Source organism: Panthera pardus, unplaced genomic scaffold, assembly GCF_024362965.1.
Source record: "Panthera pardus isolate Hobbes unplaced genomic scaffold, ASM2436296v1 HiC_scaffold_24, whole genome shotgun sequence".
In the NCBI taxonomy this organism is placed as follows: domain Eukaryota; kingdom Metazoa; phylum Chordata; class Mammalia; order Carnivora; family Felidae; genus Panthera; species Panthera pardus.
In genome coordinates, this window is record NW_026526810.1 from 44,336,064 (window position 1) to 44,357,796 (window position 21,733).

General features: G+C 41.5%; 1 protein-coding gene across 5 annotated transcripts in view; it reads left to right on the forward strand.

Moving 5' to 3' along the window:
- The first annotated feature begins 11,664 nt into the window (after positions 1-11,664).
- The window catches only part of MYO5A (myosin VA), a 199,863-nt gene continuing 189,794 nt past the window's right edge, over positions 11,665-21,733 (forward strand). For 2 of the 5 annotated variants that reach the window (XM_053889055.1, XM_053889056.1), the window contains exon 1: positions 11,668-12,214. In XM_053889055.1, the coding sequence (XP_053745030.1) occupies positions 12,188-12,214 (27 nt within the window). In that variant the 5' untranslated portion in view covers positions 11,668-12,187. Of the gene's footprint in view, positions 12,215-21,733 lie in introns of all 5 variants that reach the window. The other 3 variants (XM_053889054.1, XM_053889053.1, XM_053889057.1) reach the window with 3 other exon arrangements.

The following is a 21,733-nucleotide window of genomic DNA, read 5'->3' on the forward strand; positions in this document are numbered from 1 at the left end:
GTTACATCCCTTAAGAGAGGTAGAAATAAAGTTCCAGGAAGTCCAGAGGAATGAGTTATTCAATGTCGGGGATAAATGGGATGAGTGGTAGAGGAGAGAATTTTGAGAGATGGGTTACTGTCGGCATGGGTTGGGAGGGGGGGCAAGGGAGCTAGAAGATCATTTTAGGTAGAGGGGATGTTGTTTTCAAATAGGCAGGGACTTGGGGAAATGTGGGCTGAATAAGGAAGTTTGGTTGGAGAACATAGCATGTCAAGGAAGAACTTGTGATTTGTCTCCACATTGTTTTTTCTTCCCAGCCATCAGTAAATGATAACACCATGCATTTATCTACTCAGGTATTCAAATGAACTTGGAGTCGTATGTGATTGCTCAGAGGCCGTGACCAATAGTCACCAATACATACTGAATTTGCTGATTTCTCTCCATTGCTGGCACCATACCCCTGATTAATATTTCTTAGCTGAACACTTGCTGTGGTTCCTAACATCACTTTCTGCTCCTGCTCTCTTGTCCATGTTGTGCTTCTACACCTTTCCTGGCTTCCACTCTTAATAACCACTTAATGTTCGAAGCTTATTTCTGCCCTATGCTTGACATATTTCTTTTCCAGTAGACATTTCCCTGGATTCATAGCTTGGCTGGCTCTACTTCATTCTGATCTCCGGTCAACTTTTAACTTTCTTAGAGGGAGATTTAATTCATTATTGTGTCCCAAGCAGTTTATATATACTCAAATGCTTAATAAAAAATGAAGTATTGGGTTGGACATGTAAGTGGGAAACCAGATTAAGGACATGGATGCAGACAGAGAGAGAATGCTGTCTCAGCTGTGTCTGGCCTTTCCTTCATTGAGGTAAGTCTTTATACTCAATATTTCTCTGAATGAGGAAGTGTCAAAGAGCTTTTTTCTCCTAAACCTCACATCACTGAAATTGGTATACCTGAGAATTCAAGCTAATGTTTTTAATGACTTTGTCTACTGATGTGAAGCTGACCCTTGAACAGTGCAGGGGTTAAGTCCGTGGCCCTCTGCACAGTGGAAAATACGCAAATAAAACTTTTGACTCCTCCAAAATGTAATTACTAAGTAAGCCTACTTTTGACTGGAAACATTACTGATAACAGTTGATTAACATTTTGTATATTATATGTATTACATACTTTGAGGGATAAGAAAATCATAAGGAAAATACATTTGCAGTACTGTATTTATTGGAAGAAAGTTCACATACATCTAAGTGGACATGTGCAGTTCAAACCTGGGTTCAAGGGCAAGGGTTACTGCGGAAGTGATCACTATAGAGCAGCCATATTTTAATTTAAGGGTAAAGCTCAAAGACACACCAGTGGGCAGCTTTCTGCTGTTAAGTTACAGAACACAAACCTTTACTGTTTTTGGTTATTCTCAACCACTTTAATATCAGTATTATGAAAAGCCCCCAATTACTGTGAATGTACTTGCTAAAAGACTAAAAATAATTGGTTTTTTTGTTTTTGATTTAAAAAAAAATTTTTTTTCTAACGTTTATTTGTTTTTGAGACAGAGACAAAGCATGAATGGGGGAGGGTCAAAGAGAGAGGGAGACGCAGAATCTGAAACAGGCTCCAGGCTCTGAGCTGTCAGCACAGAGCCCGATGTGGGGCTCGAACTCACCAACCGTGAGATCATGACCTGAGACAAAGTCGGACACCTAACCGACTGAGCCACCCAGGCGCCCCTGTTTTTGATTTTTTGTAATTGGCAGACAATTACTACTGATTCTAAGACTTCTGTCTTGAATACCTGTAAGTTAGGTCTGTGGCTCCAGTGTTTGCCAGCTGGGGACATTTAAAATGGTCACACTTAGTATTATTCCTGCCAAGTTTATTTTCTCATATGTTAAGGTTTATATGTAAACTTTAAAGAACTATTCATTATACTTGTTTCATATCTTGTGACTCCTTTATGTTTTGTTACAACATTGTCAGCTAATTGCACTAATTCACATTCCCATGAGAGGTACGTTCTACAAACGTCAGAAGCAAAGAGGAAAAAGTTTCAATAAGAGGAAGATAGTCTAAAGTGGGGAGGATGGCAGAGCAGTAAGAAGGGTGGGACTCAAAGAAAGGCCTGTAGATTTAATGAAAATTTGTATACCTGGTCACTTAAGCAGTAGTTTCAGTAGAAAAGGTATGGGTGGGCATGCGGCTGAGGAATAGAAAAGCAATGATAAACAACTAAAGAGGAATTAGTGGTAAGGGTGTGGTTCTTTTGAGAGATTTCTGAGGCACATGAAAGAAGGTACCATTTTTGGATTTGTTTTTAAATGTAAGAATGGTTTGAGTTTGATTACAGGCAAAACAAAAAGTAAGGAAGAAAGACCAAAGATGTAGAAGAGGCAAAAAGGCAAGAGGTAGGATGGAGAGCATGGGTGAAGAGATCAGCCTTAGCATGTCTTTCAAAGAGTCAGAATGAATGACTAAAGTTCAGGTGGGGAAAGGGACACTAGAGGAGAGTGCTCCCCAAGTGACCTTACTCCCATTCATAAGACATGGTTGTGAGGTCACTTCCTGGAGGGGATGAGAGAAGAGGATGGAAGTTTGAGACCCAAAAGGGCCTTTATAACTTTGTAAAACGCATATATGTACATTAATACAGATCAGAAAGGACCTCGAAATTTAAAAGTGGTTTCACTGGGATCATTGCTTAAATTCTTTTGTAAGAGAACCAAAGGGAGCAGATGGTCTCAAGCAGGGCATCAATCATAGGGTAAAAATATGGAAAAGAATGATAGAAGCCAAACTTGGTTCTAAATTGTTACTAAATTTCTGTTCCTTTCAGGTTTTTTTTTTTAAACTAAAGTTCTCTTGTATGTCATTCTTAAGGTTAGTATAAAAGGGACATCGTGAAAAGCTAAGAATCACAATATAGACCTCTACAGGCAAGTTTAGCTTCCCAGAGGGAAAACTAACTGAAACATTCAGTTTTGTGTTTTTTCCTGGTAGTTGGCTCCATACCTCTCAAAAGTACGTTCATATCACTGTTTCTTGATTGCTTAATTTTAGACATAAATTAATGGTTTTCAAGACTGATGAGGATTTAGTTTACATCACTTCCCTCCCTCCCAACCTCCTTCAAGGATTATAATATTACTACTCTGGATTCTTTTTATAGACTTCCTTTACAGTGTCTAATATTATTTTTTCACCTTTATTTCTTATTGGCTGTCAGCAGTAATTCTTGCCTCTCTGGTAGGTAAAATGACAATATTAATTTCCTGTCTTTACTTTTGACTCTCCCCGCACCCTCAACTTTTGTCTCTATTCTTACAGTTACATTATCGAAGTTGGTAACATTTGCATTCTATTTTATAACTATTATTCACAGTTACCTCAGCTTTATCAGTTGATACAGTTCACTGTAGATCACAGTTTATACTGTGATCACATTTTCTTACATAGTATTTTGGTTTTTGGTGTTTAATTATTTTTTCCCCTTGTACTTTTGGCCTCTATCATAACCACAGTTATTTTACTGTCTTTCATTATATTAAGTATTCTCTAAGTCTTCCTTTTGTTCCAGGAAACTTCTTTGCTTCAATCTGAACTCATTGCTTTCTAATTCTTATATACAGCTCTCATCTTGGGACTTAGCTGCTCTCCTGAACTGAATCCATTATTTTCTAGATTCCATATATGGCAACTATTGCTTTTCGCCTGTGTCTTAGGTCAGGTTCCCTAGAAGAAATGGAAGTTCTTTATCTTAAACTTTGCGCATAGTATATACATCATAAATATCTTTCCGCAGTCTGTGGCTTGTCTTAGTTGGTATTATCTGTTGATACATTCCTAGTTGTATTTCAGAACTTAATTCAAGCATACTTTTGTAAGAACTGAATGTTCACCTCCCCCACATCATGATAATTGTTCCATCCTCTGAGACACAATAACCATCTCCACATAACACTGTTTTAACACTTAATCACAGTGCATTCTAGTTGCCTCCATTCAGTTATTCTCCCTTGCAGGAAAATATCTTATCAGTTTGCTCCAGTACTTACTTAGCCCAGGCTTCGTAAGTGCCCAGTATTTTCTGAAAGAAAGCATACCCTTGAATTTTAGCCATTCCCATTAACTGCTGCTATTCCAGTCTATACCGGTCAAGGTTCTCAATCACAAAGCATTGTCTCCTTTAAGCCGAAAAGGATTTATCAGAAAATACATCAGTTACAAAATTGTTGGAAAGGCTAGAGAAACAGTCTTGCAATAACGCCAAGAAACATGCATGTTACAGCAACGGCCTGATAGGCAAAGTGCTGCTGCTGCTTCCGCCGCCACAACCAAACACTTAAAGCCGAGAGTCCAACTTGGATGTAACCACTGTTGTCCCCAGAACTGGACCACTTCTGCTGCTACCTTCCTTTGCAAATGGAAGTTCTGGGAAGAGTCTGTTTTCTGATATCTGCTCCCTCCCATATCCTAGACCGTGCAGATGGATCTGATCTTTGTGGACTAGGTCATACAACTACATCTGAGCTGCAAGAGACGTGGGGGATTTGCGTCCTGGTTTTTCTATCAGGAGGCAAGACTAATGTAGAAATTTCCCCAAAACACAGAAAAGATGACAGGCAAACGAATAGGACAGATGCTGTTATACCTGTGATGCCTTTTCAACACACCACTGCAGTATTGTCTTCCTTAGTGTATGAGAACTTCAGGGAATTCAGTTATTCCCTTACTCATTTCAATTTGACATGCCTCACTCAAAGAGCCTTAGTCTGACTTTGGCTCAGGTCATGATCTCATGGTTCATGACTTCAAGCCCTGCGTTGGGCTCATTAACTGTCAGCGCAGAGCCCCACTTTGGATCCTCTCTGACCCTCCGTCACTTCAGATTCTCAGACCCGCCCCTGGTCCCCCACTCACGTTCTCTCAGAAATAAATAAGAAACATTAAGAGAAGAAAGAAGAAAAAGGCTTAAACTATACAGACAGGTGGTATAGCCAAATAAGTATATTTTTACAGTCCTAATCTTTGAGCTATTCATCCCTTCTGGCTGATCCCTCATTTCATTTTGTTCCTCTTCCAGAATGCTCTTTCAGAAGTCACTCGGTTCTTTGTTAGATTTCCACTGAATCCTACAACAGCATAGGCCTGGGCAGTCCAGGGCAGGGACTGAGTAGGTGGGGGAAGAGAAGACTGAAAATTTGATAATGATCTCTTATGCAGCACAGTCCACTTTCCAGTACACTTTCTCATTTATTTCATTTGAACCCTTCAATATACATCTAAGTTGCTGATTAAAAGAAGACAGGCTCAGGTTCCTCACTATTGGAGTTTACAGATAAGCCAGGGGAGGAGGCCAGAATGATCTACGTAGTAATGGTCTGAAATTAGAGATATCAGTATGAATTCATGGACAGCTTAATATAAATATAGGCTGCTACATATGGAAATGAGTATAGATATCTCTACATACACGTCAGTATACACTATGTTCTTGCTCTGTGACTGACAGATCCAAGAAGCAACAATACCCCAGTAACAATGAGTCCCAGATCTTTGTTTCTAATACCATTCCCCAGTGAAAGGAACCAGAGTTCCTCAGAGAAATGGCTGATTCTAGGACTGGAGAGGAAATATATAAGATGAATCTATAGTATCTTGTAGTGCTAGAAAGTAAGGAAGTACTTTAAAACACAAAGCAAAAAACAAACAAAAAAACCCCACACACAATAATGCAGGTGTGTGTCAAAGGGATGGACACAGGAACCAATGCAAAACTCCCAGTGGCCAAAGCTTGAACGATTTGAGCAACAAAATTAAGTAGTATGAGATTATAACCCAGAGTATAAATATCCATGAATCCATACTGATATAAATAAATGATTGAATAAATGAGTAAGATGATACAAATTACCCATGGAAAAGAATTCCAAATTTATGTAAGTACTCTGTCCTCAAGGAGGTGGGGGCATAACTCCCCACTCTTGAAGCATGGCCTCTATAGAGGGATTTCATTCAAGAGTACAGAAAGGGGTCTGTGTGTTAGTTTGCTAGGGCTGTCATAACAAAGTACCACAGTCTGGATGGCCTAAACAACATTTATTTTTTCACAGTTCCGGAGGCTGGAAGTCCAAGATCAAGGTATTAGCAAGTGTGGTTTCTTCTGGGGCCTTTCTCCTTGGCTTGCAGTTGTGTCTCTCCCTGTGTCTTCACATGGTCGTCTCTGCACATGTTTGTGCACTAATTTCCTCTTCTAAAGACATCAATCATTGGATGAAGGCCCAAATGACCTCATTTTAAATTAATTGCCACTTTAAAGACACTCTCAAGATACAGTCACATTGTGAGTTACTGAGGGTTCGAACTGAAAATAAGGATTTTGAGGAGATACAATTCAGCCTGTAACAGGGAAAATAGTAACTTTACAATGGAAACACTTGGCAAACACTACCTGAGCCAGATGGTCTAGGTCAATATCAATAGTAATATCATGTTGATAGTATGGCCCTTGATTTGATGTGATGAAATGGCACTCTCCCTCACACACACACGAAAAAAAGCCCAGTCTAAGCAAGACAAATCCCAACTGAGGAATGTTCTACAACATACTTGACCTTACTACCCAAAACTGTCATCAAAAACAAGGGAAGAACTGTCATCCAAGAAGATCCACATGAGATGATTAAATGTAATCTAGGATCCTGGAACAGAAAAGGAAATGAGGTAAAAACTAAGGAAATTTGAATAAAGTGTGGACTTTAATTAATGATAATATGTCAGTATTAATTCATTGATTGTAACAAATATACTATACTAAGATAATAATAAGGTAAAATGGTTGCAGGGTGTCTTAATCTATTCAAGCTACTATAACAAAATACCATAGACTGGATGGCTTAACAACAGAAATTTCTCACAATTCTGGAGGCTGGGAAGCCCAAGATCAAGGTGCTGACACCTTGGTGTCTGGTGAAGGTTGGCTTCCTCAAGGATGGGTGTCTTTTCACAGTATCTTCACATGGTAGAAGGGGTGAGCGATCTTTCTGGGGTCTCTTTTATAAGGGCACTAATGCCATTCATGAAGGCTCCACCCTTATTACCTAATCACCTTCCAAAGCCCACACCTCCTACTACCATCACTTTGGGGGGTAGGATTTCAATATATGAATTAGGCAGGGGTAAGGATGGGAGGGTGGCAGAGGTATAAACATTCAATTCATTGCCCAGGTGTGTGACAACTTTGTATTATTTTTGCAATTTTTTCTATAAATATAAAACATAAACTAAAAGTTTATTTAGGGGCACCTGAGTGGCTCAGTTGGTTAAGCATCTGACTTTGACTCAGGTCATGACCTCGTGTTTTGTGAGTTGGAGCCCTGCATCGGGCTCTGGGCTAACCTCTCAGAGCCTGCTTGGGATTCTCTCTCTCCTTGTTTCTGTCCCTCCCCTGCCTAGTGTTCTCTCTCTCTCTCTGTCTCTCCAACCCCCTTCAAAAATAAATAAACTTTTAAGAAGTGTGTTTAAAGAAAAAAACAAAAGAACGCTCACATGGGCTAGGTGGCTTAGTCCCACATTAGAACTAGGACTAGAATCAAGGTCATTTTAATCTAAGTCATTTTGACTACTGAGGATCTTCCATCACTACCACATGGAAAGTAGGTGTACTTAAAATCAAGTAATTCACGAAGATCAGGGCAGTATAAAGCAGGTGAATGCTATGGATACGAGTAGAAAGCATTTCAAGATCCAGAACATCAGCTGATGGGGGAATCTGGTACCAAAGAACCAGGCATAGAGATGCAGAGGCTGGTCAAATAGCTGGTGGTCAGGGCGCAGGGAGAAGACTGGGAACAAAGGGCCAGAGATCACACAGATATTTTAGGACACATAAGATTAGAATCTAGAATTAGAATAATAGGTACTGAGACTAAAAATAATTGCACCTTTTGAGTTAAGTACTATACTTTTAATCCTCCTTGCCTTGGGAGTCTTAAAGTGTGCCTAGGCCTAAATTCAGGTGGGAGGGAGCTAGAAAAACTGGCTGGGGTTGGAGAAGCGAAGGGGTGGGGAGCTAGTAGTTCCTGATGCCTGCCTTCCATCTTTCAAAAGTCTTCTAGGTCTTACTCTATTCTTAATTTTGGCTTTGCTTCATAGCCTAGTTTCCTTATACTATTCTTTTATATATCCTTTGATAATAAAAGACCTCTCATACATATCATTATTTGGATCTTCCAGTGAACTATTTGGGGTTCTTTCCCACCCATTCAAATGTCACCCGTGCCTTAGGGTTTAGTCCTCTGAAACACTAAATATTAGGATATATAAATGCCAACTAATTAACCAGTAACACAGTGTTTTGCCTCTGCTTCTAGAATAGGCTAATCTTACAGAATCAAAATTACTACTTTTTTAAAAAATGTATTTATTTAGTTTGAGAGAGAGAGAGAGTGCTTGAACAAGGGAGTGGCAGAAAGAGACAGAATCCCAAGGAGGCTTTGCACCACCAGTGTAGAGCCCTATGTGGAGCTCAAACTCATGAACTATGAGATCATGACCTGAACCAAAACTAGGAATCAGATGCTTAACCGTTGAACCACCCAGGCACCCCTAGAATTACTACTTTCTATGATCATGCAGCATGGACTGCCCCTTCCCCAGCTACTCATTATAGTGAGCTCCCCCAGGTCAAATGCCATATTTCATTAATTTCTGTCTTTATTATTTTAAGTGCTGGCACATAATAGGCCCTCCATCAAATTATTTTTTTCAATTTGAATAAAGCAATTACCACCCTACTAAATTGCTAGCCTCCCACATTCTGTTTTCTGTTTAGTTTTTCTCCATTGTACACAGCTATGGGTTGAATTGTGTGTCCCCTCCCCACCTCTAAAAGATGCTTAAGTCCTTTCTACTCCTAGTCCTTGTGAATGAGACCTTATTGGAAATAGGGTCCTTGTAAATAATCATGTTAAGATGAGGTCATTAGGCTGGGCCCTAATCCAACATGACTGTGGCCTTATAAAAATGTGAAATTTAGACACAGACACACATGCACACGGGGAGAATGCCATGTAAAGATGAAGACTGAGATTGGGGTGAGCAGCAGAATCCAATGAATGTCAAAGACTGTAAGCAAACCACTAGGATATAGGAGAGAAGCCTGGAACAGTCTCTCTCCCAGCTTCTGGAAGGAATCAACTCTGCCAACACTTAGATCGAAGACTTCTAGCCTCCAGATCATACAGCACATTACAGTTTAAGCCATGCTGTTTGTGGTGCTTTATTACTGCAATCTCAGCAAATGAATACTTGTCGTCTTTCCCTTCTACCTTTATCATTGTCTCCCTGATTAGAATATAAGCTCCTTGAGGTCAGAGATTTTATCTGTGTTGTTCACTCACAAGTGAACATGTAAAACAGTGTCTGGCACATAATAGCTCTCAATATTTGTTGCAAAAAGTAATACAAATGTTTTGGAAGAGAGGGATTTTTCACATTAACTTGGGCATTGTTTTTATTTGAGACAAACTACATGAAAATGTTCCCAATTATAAAGTGATAATTGAGAACTTCATTAACTTCAAATATACAATAACATCTGGCAACTCTTTGGGAGGGAGGAATCCTAAATCCTGGAAAGTTGTAACTATTGCTAGTTTCCATACTTCACTAATGACAAAGTGCTTGGAACTGTGAATATATGTGATTAAAGTAAGGGAGGTCAGCCATCTGGGTTTCCTTGTTGCTTCTTTTGGCTTTTAAGCCTACTCTTTTTCTGAATGAGGTAAAGTCAAGTCAAGGGTAGAGAATCCTTCTCCTCTTCCTCATCTCCACTACCTTCCTCTTACTGTGGCCCCCAAAATTTGGGTGGTTGAATGCATGTGTTTAGGAATTAGAAGACAATAATTCTAGTTTTTTGTCTCTCTGTCAAAAAAAAAAAAAAAGACTCATCTATGAGACCCTTTTTAAAGCTTTTTCTCAATATAGGGGAAGAAAAAGTTTTCCTCAAACCTTTTGGGGTCCCAGCTGTGTATAAAAATTAAACTGACAAAGACCGATTAAGAGGAGAAGTGACATATATATTTATGTTGTTTTCTGTGACACAGGAGCATTGACCCAAAGAAATGGCAAAACCTATTTGCTTTTACAGTAGGTTGAACAAAGAGAAGCAATTGTGGAAAAGTGACTAAACTCTGTGGGGAGGCGAATGGTAGGTAAGAATTACTTTAACAAAGGTTTGTTGGTGCAGAATTCTCTTGGTCTCAGCTTCTCCTTGATGATAAGAATGTTGCTTTCCTTCTGGTATAGGGAGGACATCTTTCATATAGGAATTTCATGTCCTTCTTTTGAGAAAAAGAATGTTTTTCTTGTATTTGCTGTTTTTCACGCGCTCCGAACTCAAAATAGTTGGTATGCCAAAGCAGCATACCCTGGGGTGTATGCTGTAAACTCCTTCATCAACATTTCTCAACAGTCCTGAGAGGTAAGTATTATCCGAGGATGAGGAAACAGAGAGTGGTTACCACCTTACACAAGGCATGAAGAATTTATAAGGGGTAGAATTCAAGCCTCCTAAATCTCAATCCAGTGCCCTTCCTGTTGTACTGGTCATAGCTACACATTTTCCCTTTTTGTGTCTGGACAAACAAAGGGTGGGACCCCAAAACATGAAAGAGATGTGATTTTAGAATTGGAAGGCACAGAGAATTCTGTGGGTCTTTGGATCCTGTAGCCATTACCTATGGCATCTCTGAGGGGATTGTAAACAGTGAGTAAGGGAAAGACAAGCTTGAATTCCAGGGAGTGAGGACTGGCCCTAAGCCCTCCCCCCACATATCAATGGTCTTTCTTCACATACACATGCAGGATACACACCCCGGCCAGCCTTGAGACATGGTCTTGATAGAACCCATCTCAGATTGCCAGGACAGGCATTTCAGAATTCAAAGAAATAAGATGAGAATAATAAGAGGCTGGGATTAAAAAAATATGGAGATTAGTCAGCCAGGAATGAAAGTGGGGGAGTAGAGCAGGTAGAAGGTGAAGACAGTATGGGCACAGGGGGTTGGGGGTGGGGAAAGACCACATTCTTGTGCTTGATGTGCAAGAATAACAGTGAGCAGATTGAATGGCACTCCTGAGACTCCTTTGACCTTTTGATACAGAGTTAATTTGCAGTATGGACTTTGTACAAAAGCCCCTGCAATCTTCAGGTGGCATCCGGATAGCTTCTGGTGGCACCATGGAACGGATAATCACCAGGGGCAACAGGACTGGGTCGGAAAGGCAGTGGCACCTTGGCAAACACATAGACTTAGCAGAGATAGGCACCTGGGCTGCCCCCCTGGGGGCATCTTGTTTCAAGAAACGATGCCCGGGCTGATGCCCAAGTGTTAGGGTGATTTTGGTGATCATCTATCCCGGATTACTGGTCCTCACTGTCCAGCTCCCAGTTCGCTGCTCCTAAGAGGATCTTCTGTGAGTTCTAGGTTGTTCTGTGGACTTCGAAGAAGCCTCCTCCCAAATCGTTTCTCTAAAATTGCCTGGAAGGATAGGAAAAGCATCTGGAGACTCCTAGTCGTTTACCTGGACACACGCAGTGACACCAGCTATCGCCGCCCCTCTCGGTGGCTGGGCCATTCTGCACCGCCCAGGGCTCGCTGTAGGGGAGAAGGGACGTCCGGGGGGCCACGCGCCCCCGGGGCAGGTGTGCCGCGAAAGAGTGGCCGGGGCGGGCTTCCGGGCCTCGGCGGCGCTGGCTAGCAGGGCAAGGATGCTCGGAGCCGGCAGCCGAGGGGAGGCAGCGTGAGCCGGAGAGAGCCCTGAGCAGCCGCTGTGGCAGCGCCGGAGCGCAGCCTCCTCCCGCTCCCACAATGCACAGGGCGGCGGCGGCGGCGGCGGCAGCGGCAGCATCACCGGCCGCCCAGGGGGCTGCGGCTGCGACCCCGAGGACCCCGGGCACGCGGAGCGCTCGCGCCTGCTCGCGGCGAGCCCGGGAGTGATGGCGAGGTCTCCGCGGGCCGCCCGCGCCTGAGGCGCCCCGCCCCGCCCCGCCCCGCCCGCCGCTGCCCGCCCCGCCCGGCCCTGCCCCGCGCGCAGCCGGCGGCTGCCTGGGCGCTTCCTAGTTGGCGCGGGCGGCCGCCCAGGCGAGGTGCGGCCTCCGCTCAGGCGGGGGGCGTCGGCGCCGCGGGGCCCCGCCATGGCAGCGTCCGAGCTCTACACAAAGGTGAGGCGCCGCGGGGAGGGGGCCGCGCGGCCCGGCACCGCCCGCTGTGGGGCTAGGGAGGGGCGGGGGCGCGGGGGCCGGCGCGGCTGCACCACCCCTTCCCGATCATTTCAAAACCCCCGGCCCGGCCCGCTTGCCGCAGAGGCACCTTCCTCTTTCGGGCGCTCGGGGCGCAGGCCTGCCTTGGGGGTCTCTCTGGCCCCTGCCACGCTTCCTGGGCTGGGTGCTCAGCGTGTTTCTGATTGGAAAGGGGGGGCCGCCGCCAGGATTGCCCTGCCCGCCGGTTTGGTTTCGGAAAACGCCTGGTTGCGGGAGATGCTTGATCGGGTGGATCAGATGGTCCCTCCCTTGGGGACAGGCGCTTAAAATAACGTCTTGTGTTGGTATGCGGTGCCACTTCTACCGCCAGCCAGCCTTTCTGTGAGATTATTTGGAGTCCTGCAAACACGGTCGCCAGTCGATTTTTCACCCCTGAAGCCGGGTTTCACATTGCTTCCCTGGGGGTGGTGAGCCCTTGAAGATGCAGCCGGATAAATGCGAGATGATTCATGGGCTCGGATGCTCGGCTCTCATTTGTCCCTGGGAGTTTGCTACCTACGTGAATCCCTTAGAGCCTTGTTATGCTCCATGGCTTCACCATCCTCTGGGGCGAGCCTTAAGGAAAGTGGCAGCCTTTTCTTTCTTACACTGACATCAGTATTCTCCGGGTCTGGTAATCTATGAATGGCATATTTTGGAAAACTGCCCCTTTGAACACTTATGAAAATTTGTCTTAGGCGGTGTGGTGCTTTGTGAATGTATGTAGTCATGGCATTTTATACTATAACTCCAGTGTACGTAGGTGTTTTGCTAACTGTTAATTACCCTTAATTCCAGTTAACAGAATTGCCTTAACTTTTCAACTTCACGTTTGTGGCAGAATCTCCATTTAGGATCTTAGAATCATTGCTTCCAAATGTGACCCAAAGTAAACCCAGGACCAAAGTTGCAGCATGTTATAGAAGTCTGGACCCACCATCAAGAGACCTGGATTCTGGCCCAGGCCTTTTCACTTACCGTGTGACCTTGGGCAAGTCACTTAACTTCTTTTGTTTGGTTGTCTCATATCTGTAAATGGAGTTAATTATACCTGCCCGACATCTCTTACAAGGCTGTTGTGAGATCAGACCTAGTAATAGATGGGAAAGCTTTTGCAGCCTGTGAATTTCTCAACAAATATGAGGTATATGATTAATTTCTTCAACCATGAAATGAGGAGTTTGCTTGAAACACTCTCTAGGTCCCCTTTTTTTCCAGTCATACATTTAAAGACTTCACAGTAGGAACTTCTCTCTAAACCTGGTAATTTTCTTAGGCATTGTAGGCCTCTAATGTATGAATGAATGCAATTAGGAACTGATTCGGTTACTTTATTAATAAACATTGATCCAGTGCTAACTATGTGCCAGGTACTGCTCTAAGTGCTTTACAAATATTAACTCGTTTATTCCTCATAATGAACATATGAGGGTAGGTACTGAGAAGTGCCATGAAGAGATACAGGTCTGTAAACATTCCTTAGTTCCTTTGTATAGCCCTCTACTCTTCACTGTGGTGAGGAGTCCATCAGTGAGCTGCCTAATTGTGGGCTGCTTAACTAGAGACTGGATAATAAATTGCTCTTGGTGTTAAATCAGCTTTTTTTCTCCCAAGATAATTTTGAAGAAAAAAATTTTTTTAAAATACTGTGATTTTTAAATTGCAAGGATTTGAGTTTTGGTCATAGCTTCATCACACACTGTTAAAATTTGGCTTTTAGGCATTGTAAAGACAGACTGGTTTAGACATCAAAAGTGAGTTGAGCTTAAATTGCCTTCTAAATACATTTATGCCTAAGTATAATCTCCTCACTTGGCTATTTGTTGGTTAATTCTTTTTGTGAATGGGCCTTAGCTTAATGGTGGGCCAGAATATTTATTGAGCACCTCTTGGGTGCCAGGTACTTTATTTAATATTGAGAGGTTCTAACAATGAACAAGACACAGCCCTTTCCCGCACAGGGCTCACAGTCTGTTTCCTATATTCTTGACCTACTTTGAATATCCAGGAGCATAAATAACCTGTTGTTACCTCCATAGCAGGGAGACAGCTGGTGTGGTATTTATTAGTAGAAATTAGGGAATGGGTTGGGACGTGGGGAAGGTTGGATGATTCTAGAGATAGAAGCTTGGGTAGTGATTATTAGAGGAAGAGGGAAATCATTAGAGGTTAAATCAATGGATAAACACAAGGATTTTTCCCTCACAGAGGATTATAGGGAAGGAAGTTCTGGAGTAGATTATAAGGAAAGATGTATTAGTGACGTGCCATAATTATGGTATTCAACGTAGTGGTTAAATCTGAAAAGTGCCTTTTTAAAAAATGTCATTCAGAGTTTAAAGGCAGATTTTGATATGTGATACATATCAGCTCCCATAACAGTGAAAGGCAAGAGATCATTCAGTTTATTCTTTGTAGCTAAAATGATAATGGTTTTCTCATAGTAAGTTATCAGGGCTTCCATTTTGTAAATTTTTCCAGCAGCATAAACATTTTAAGGACAATAGCTAGATTCCCAGGATATAACATTTCTGGAAACCAACATTTTGGTTAAAATGTTTTTATTTTATTTTATTTTATTTTTAAGTTTATTCTGAGAGAGAGAGAGAGAGAGAGAGAGAGGAAGCACAGGGGCAGGGGCAGAGAGAGAGAAGGAGAGAGAATCCCAAGCAGGCTTCGCTGGCAGCACAGAGCCCGACTCAGGGCTTCAGCCCACAACCCATGAGATCATGACCTGAGCCAAAATCAAGAGTCAGATGCTTAACTGACTGAGCCACCCAGGCGCCCCTGTTTGTTGGTTTTTAAAATAAAGGCTTTATTGAGATATAATTTACATACCATGCAACTCCCAATTTAAAGTGTATGATTCTTTTTTTTAATTTTTTTTTAATGTTTATTTATTTTTTGAGAGAGTAAGCGAGCAGGGGAGGGGCCAAGAGAGAGGCAGAAACAGAATCCAAAGCAGGTGCCAGGTTCTGAGCTGTCAGCACGTGGTTCGAACTCACAAATGGTGAGATCATGACCTGAGCTGAAGTCGGATGCTTAACTGACTGAGCCACCCAGGTGCCCCTAAAGTGTACATTTCTTAAATAAGTAAACATTAAAAAAAAACCCCAAAAAACAAAAAGCTTTCACGTTCTCTCTCTCAAAATAAATAAATAAACATTAAAAAAAAATAAAGTCTGCAATTCAGGGGCCGCCTGGGTGGCTCAGTCGGTTGAGCATCCGACTCTTGATTTCTGCTCAGGTCATAATTGCAGGGTCACAGGATGGAGCCCTGCATCACCCTCTGTGGAGCCTGATTAAAATTCTCTCTCTCCTTCTCCCTCTGCCCCTCTTGTGTGTTTGTGTGTGTGTACTCTCTCTCAAAAAAATAAAAGTGTATAATTCAGAGATATTTAGTATAATCACAGTTGTGGGTCAGTTTGTGTTTAGATCCACCTGGCTTGTTCCCAAAAGAATTAAAGGTGGCTATGATATCTCATTGCTTTCTGATTTTGAAAATATTTACTAGTCTTGACTTGCCAGTGGATATTTGAATCATAATGTCACCCATAGATGCTTTCAGTAACTTCGAAGGATTCAGCATTTGTGGAGCAGAGTTTATTAATTAGGCCTGGATAGATCACCAGCAGCAGTAAAATGTCATGGTAGTCCTCCTCACATGAGCTTCCCAAACATCATGGATAACACCATAAATGCCCTAGAATGCCCAAGATTACCTGAAGTTGTTTAATTAGGAGTCCCATTGTGTATCAGGATGCTGAGTTTTGTAACAGTACAAAAACTAAAGCCCCTACTAGAGAAGCAACATAAACTTTCCTAGATGAAACTACAATTTAGGCCAATAGATTGTATATCTGTAATCTTCCTTTCCCACTATATTTCTTCATACCTACTGAAGCCACATGGCCTAGATTTTTTTCTGGGATAGTTCCTGTTTTATATTCTATGCCATTTTCCCCCTACCATCAATCCTGGAAATTCTAATATTTGGGTGTTGAAATTAAATTTCTCAGAGTACTTTCAGCATCTTAAAGCAGGACAGAAACCTCATGTCTCATCATGTGCTTGATATAGGATTTAGCAAATACATTCGATTTCCTCAAGTATCCTGTCCTGCCCCTTCCATCTATATTTCCTCCCGATGTCTCTAATGGCAGGGAAACAGACTCTAAATGATAGTTTGAGATGATTAGTTCACTTGTAGGAATGGAGCAGGGTACAAAGAAGTGGTTAAACAAGTAAGCACATTTCCAGGCATGTTGAACAGGATGAGTAATAGCGTGGAGAGCTGGGAGCCAGGGAAACCAAAAAAAAAAAAAAAAAAAAAAAAAAAAAAACCCCACCAAAAAAAACCGTTGTAGGAAACAAAATAGGAAGTGATGAAGCTCTGGTAGACTGAGGCACAGGCAGAAGTTATATGAGAAAAGGACAAAGCTGAGAGGCAGGTGTCTGTGATGGATTAGGTACAGGAAGGGAAGGAGAGGGAACAGCATAGGTTAACACCAGTAGCTCTAGATTTGGAAACTGGAAATTAATTCCCATTATGTCATGGAGTTTTGCAGACTCCGTGTAACCTGTAAGCTACTAAGAAATACTTCTTCAGACTGCTTGAGCACAGCAGAAAGCTCATGATTTCCTCTTGAAATTTGTTACTGTCTCTTGAAGTGTGAAAGTTTGGTGTATTGCCCAGTGGCTAAAAGAGTACAAAGGAATTCTCATTTTAATGAGAGTTGCTACTGCCAGATGAACATTTCAAATCTATCTGGTGCTTTTAGCAGTTCAAAGTAGGGGAATACTGGAGGAAGGTCTATGAATGGGGTTCCTGGGATTTAACCATTACCTCCAAAGGGTTGGGGCACGGTGGAGGTGCACTATAAGAAAGTGTGGGAGAGGACAGGCAAACCCTCTTTCCTTACATCTTGTCTCCAAAGGTAATATAGCTTCTTAGTTTTTTACTTTATAATGGATTTTGCCTCCATAGGGAGAATGTAGGGGCACATAGCCCACTGGAGGATAGAGTTTGATGTATTCGTCTCTACTTAGGCAATTCCTAATGAAGTATAAGGTCTTGTGAAAAGTTGAAACTCCTAGCCAGGAGTTTCTATGTAATAAGGCCTGGCCCTCGGTAAAGTATCATGTGGGCAACCCCACTCCTCCCATTCCACCTGACTGACAGGTCTCCTTCCCACAGAGTCATCCCAGACTTTGTCCATTTGTCTCCCTGGGGAGTTTGTCCTCTCCTTTCCTTCCAGCACCTGCCTTTCTGTCTCTCTTTCCAACAACTTTAGTGAGGTATAATTTATATGTAATAAAATTCACCCATTTTAAATGTACAGTTTAGTGAGTTTGACAGATATGTTCTGTCATGTAACCACTACCACAAACAAGATATAAAAGTTCCTTGTGTTAAGCTTCTTTTCTTCCCCAGTTAATTCTTTGTGGCTAAAAGGATAATTTTTTAAATGAACTCCTATTTACTGGAGTTGTGCTTGCCCAGTGGGGCAGCAGGAAGAGTTGTTTGTTTTCAAAATGTATGTTATGGTTTCACGTTAGCCCAACCAATAGAGAGATACTTACTCTAGAGGCCTGAACCGAGGTGTCACTTCTGTGGAGTTTCATTCACAGTGGGAGGTGGGAGTGGATCGAAAAGGATTTTAGGTGATTTATTTAATTTTTCCTTCACACACTTACCCCTTTACCTTTATTGATAGGGTCTGCCTTTGATGCCTTGAGTCCTTAGGTCCTTAGTGTGCTAAAATGCCCGTTGGTCACTTTTGCGTTTTAACAGTTGTCCTGTTCCATCTACTTTGGTTGTAATGCCAGTCTGGGTTTGTGGTGATACAGATTTTTAAACTGCAGAAACTTATCCCTGGCTTCTTCATGCCTCGGACCTTCTCCATTTCTTTTCTAAGCCCTCCTCAGCTGGAAGTCTCCTAAACCAGCAGCCATTAGTATTAAACAGCTCCTTGTACCATAGAGGTTTTTGCCAGTTGTGGAACTTGGGGATGGTGTGATTATGTTTTGACTTCAAAATAAAGACTCCAAACTTGGTTGAAATCAAGGGAGAAGTACATTGTCCACTTCTAAGTGTTCACGAGGACCATCTGTCTACCTCCTTTGGCCTGATGTGCTGCTGTGTTGTGAACATGTTGTTGTGTTCACAGTGCTGAACTGGAGGGAGGCCGGGCACTAAAAAGACAAGTTTTGTCTCTCCTTAGTCACTCATACAGAAACTTGCATTTTCCTGGCCAGGAATCCTGTGTGTATGTTTGGGGTTTCTACTTCTTTGTAAAAACACACGGAAACTAGAGGAGTTTCAGAATGGGAGAAGTAAAATGATTATGGCAATAAAGAAGGTAGATTAGAAAGGCAGAACTCCTTAACTTAGAAAGGTGAAGGTGGAAAATGATGAAGTATTTAACAACAAGAATAATAGAAGTTTTATAACATCAAATCTCAGGGATTCTTGTTAGATCTTGAAATAAATAAATATGTTATTTAAAATGAATTTCTACTTGGGGGTGCCTGGGTAACAGTCAGTTAAGCATCCGACTTTGGCTCAGGTCATGGTCTCACGGTTTGTGGGTTTGGGTCCCATGTTGAGCTCTGTGCTGACACCTCGTAGCCTGGAGCCTGCTTTGGATTCTGTGTCTCCCTCTCTCTCTGCCTCTCCCCTGCTCTCATTCTGTCTCTCTCTTTCTCAAAAATAAACATTGTAAAATGAATTTCTGCTTTAAACATTATGTTTACATTTATGAAACTTATTACCTCAAGTTATGATGGCAGCTAGTATGTAGTAGATAAATAAAAAGGGTCTGGATAATTCATACATCATAGTTCTGAGATACTGACTTAACAAACATCTCTTTGACAGTGTTAAACAGTTTACCAGCCAGAGCTGTTTTAGTTGGAAGTAACAGAAACATGACTCAAAGCCAAAAAGGATTTTATTTGCTTCTATGACCTGAACACCCAGGTGCATGGATTCAAAGCTAGAATGTGGTCTCTTGGGCTCTCTGTCACTGACTTTCATGTCAGATTATGCTGTCTACCATTGGTTTCATCCACATGACAGCTCTTTTCATGATGAAAAAGATGGTCAGTGGCACCTGCCGACCACATGATCTTCCAGCTCTGGGCCTGGAGGAAGAGAGTCTGGTAGAAGAATCCTGGTTGCCCTTGCTAGGGGTCATGTGCCCTCTCGTTCCACTCTGCTGTGTAGGCAGTGGAGGAAAAATACTATGCATAGTCAAGTCCTGCTCATCTCAGGCCAGGCAGAGGATAAGATCTCATGATGAATAGCTCTGCTCAGATCTGGTGGCTGAAAACTGTTGCCCATCAGAAAGAATAGTCAATGTCTGCTATGAATAAGTCACCAAAAATGACAAAGCGATTGAATTCTGCCCCTACCCTTCTGGTCTTTAAGCAGAAGAATGGGAGGATTTTGCATGGACAGAAGACATTGTATATCTTTCCCTAGAGAATCATTTGAATTAAAAAAAAAAGAAAAAAGACCCATGGAGAATCCATATAAGCAAATGTTACTGAAATCCTATCAGAGATTGAAGATTTGAAAAGTATTTTTCATTCAGTCTTAATCAGGGGGTTATGAACCCTATGTCACCTTTCCTTCTGATCTCTTTCTGCCCTATTTACTCAGCATTTTATTTCCCCTCATTTTCTTCATTTTTTTGCTTGAATACATGATCTCTTCCCTCATTTTCAGCAATGAATAAATTGTAAAATTTATTATTCCCCTTTGATTGTCTAAATCATCCTGTATGCATCTTCAATGTTCTTTTTATGCTCTCTTGCCTTCCATTCTGTCATCTACAAGTGTTATCTGTCTACGTCGACAGATGTCCTCTGTCATCTTGATCCCCCTACTCCTTTATTTTATCTATTCATTCTAGTGCTCTCTTGTGCTTTGTTATAATCAAATACACACACAGACACACACACACACACACACACACACACACTCCCCAAAAAGGGAATAAAACAAATTCTTATGAAGTAAATTGTTATTCAGTAACTAATTAGATTGTGGAGGGTGCTTCATTTCCTCAAATCCTTGTACTTTTGCTTTGTTACCATTCTCTGAACCTGACATCACAATAGAAAGTAATTTCTCATGAGTTTACATAAGTTATTTTCTGTGTATGGGGGTGTCTATGTGTTTTAAACAATTAAATACTTTTGTGTTAGACTAGTTTTTAGTCTAGACTGCACTAGTGAGAACTTAGTTTTTCATTTTGCCCTGCTGAAGTATATACAATAAGATGACCAGCTATTTCTTTAAGGATACCATCTTACTTTAAAACATTGTTGGAACAGTATTTTAAAAACTTTATTCAGAATTGGTCTCTATGTGTTCAAGCTGAGAAAAATCTTACTTCTTATTTGACAAGTGTCATGCTCATGCTGGGAGCAGAAGTCCTGGAGATGTTTCATAAAATCAGGAGATGTGTATTTTAATAAGGAATTTGGGTCAAAATGTGGATTCAGTATTTATCAATTCAGAATAAATAGATGGGTATTATCTATCTCTTTAGGTATATATCTGTATCTTTTTATAGAAGTGAAAAGCCACTAGCCACTAGAGCTAATATTGCATTTTCACCCACCCTTCCTGTTTATACTCATTTTTTTCATCTTAGACCAAAATTTCTCAATCTCGGCCCTATTGTCATAGAAGGCTAGATAATCCTTCCTTTCTGCAGGCTTGTCCTGTGTATTATATGTTTAGCCAAATCCCTAACCTTTATCTGCTAGAGCCAGTAACATCCCCCACCCCCAGTTGTGACAACCAAACTTTATTATCTACAGACATTACCAAATATCCCATGGGGGGGCCAAATCCCTCTTCCTACTACCCTCATTTGAGAACCTCTGCCCTAGACCTTAAGGCTTAAACTAGGGTAAGAAAAAGTGGGAAAGAGTTAAAAACAGAAGCAGAGATTTATTGGAAAAACTGTTAAAAAATAACTTTTCAGTAGTTTCTTTTTTGCTTATAGAAATGATACATCATGAACAATTTGGAAAATACAAAAACATATGAAGGAAGAAAGTTAAAAATAAACCAATTCCATCCAGAAATAATCATTGTCAATTAGTAATTTGCTTCCTTAAGTCTTTCATCTGTATGTATGTATGTATGTATGTATGTATGTATTTTTTAATGTTTATTCTTGAGAGAGAGAGAGAGAGAGAGAGAGAGCATGAGCAAGTGAGGGGCAGAGAGAGGGAGAGACAAAATCTGAAGTAGGCTCCAGGATCTGAGCTGTCAGCACAGAGCCTGACTTGGGGCTTGAACCCACAAACCGCGAGATCATGACCTGAGCCGAAGTCAGATGCTTAACCGACCGAGCCACCCAGGCACCCCTCATCTGTATTCATAATGTAGTTTTTATGATATTTTAAATGTAATATGTA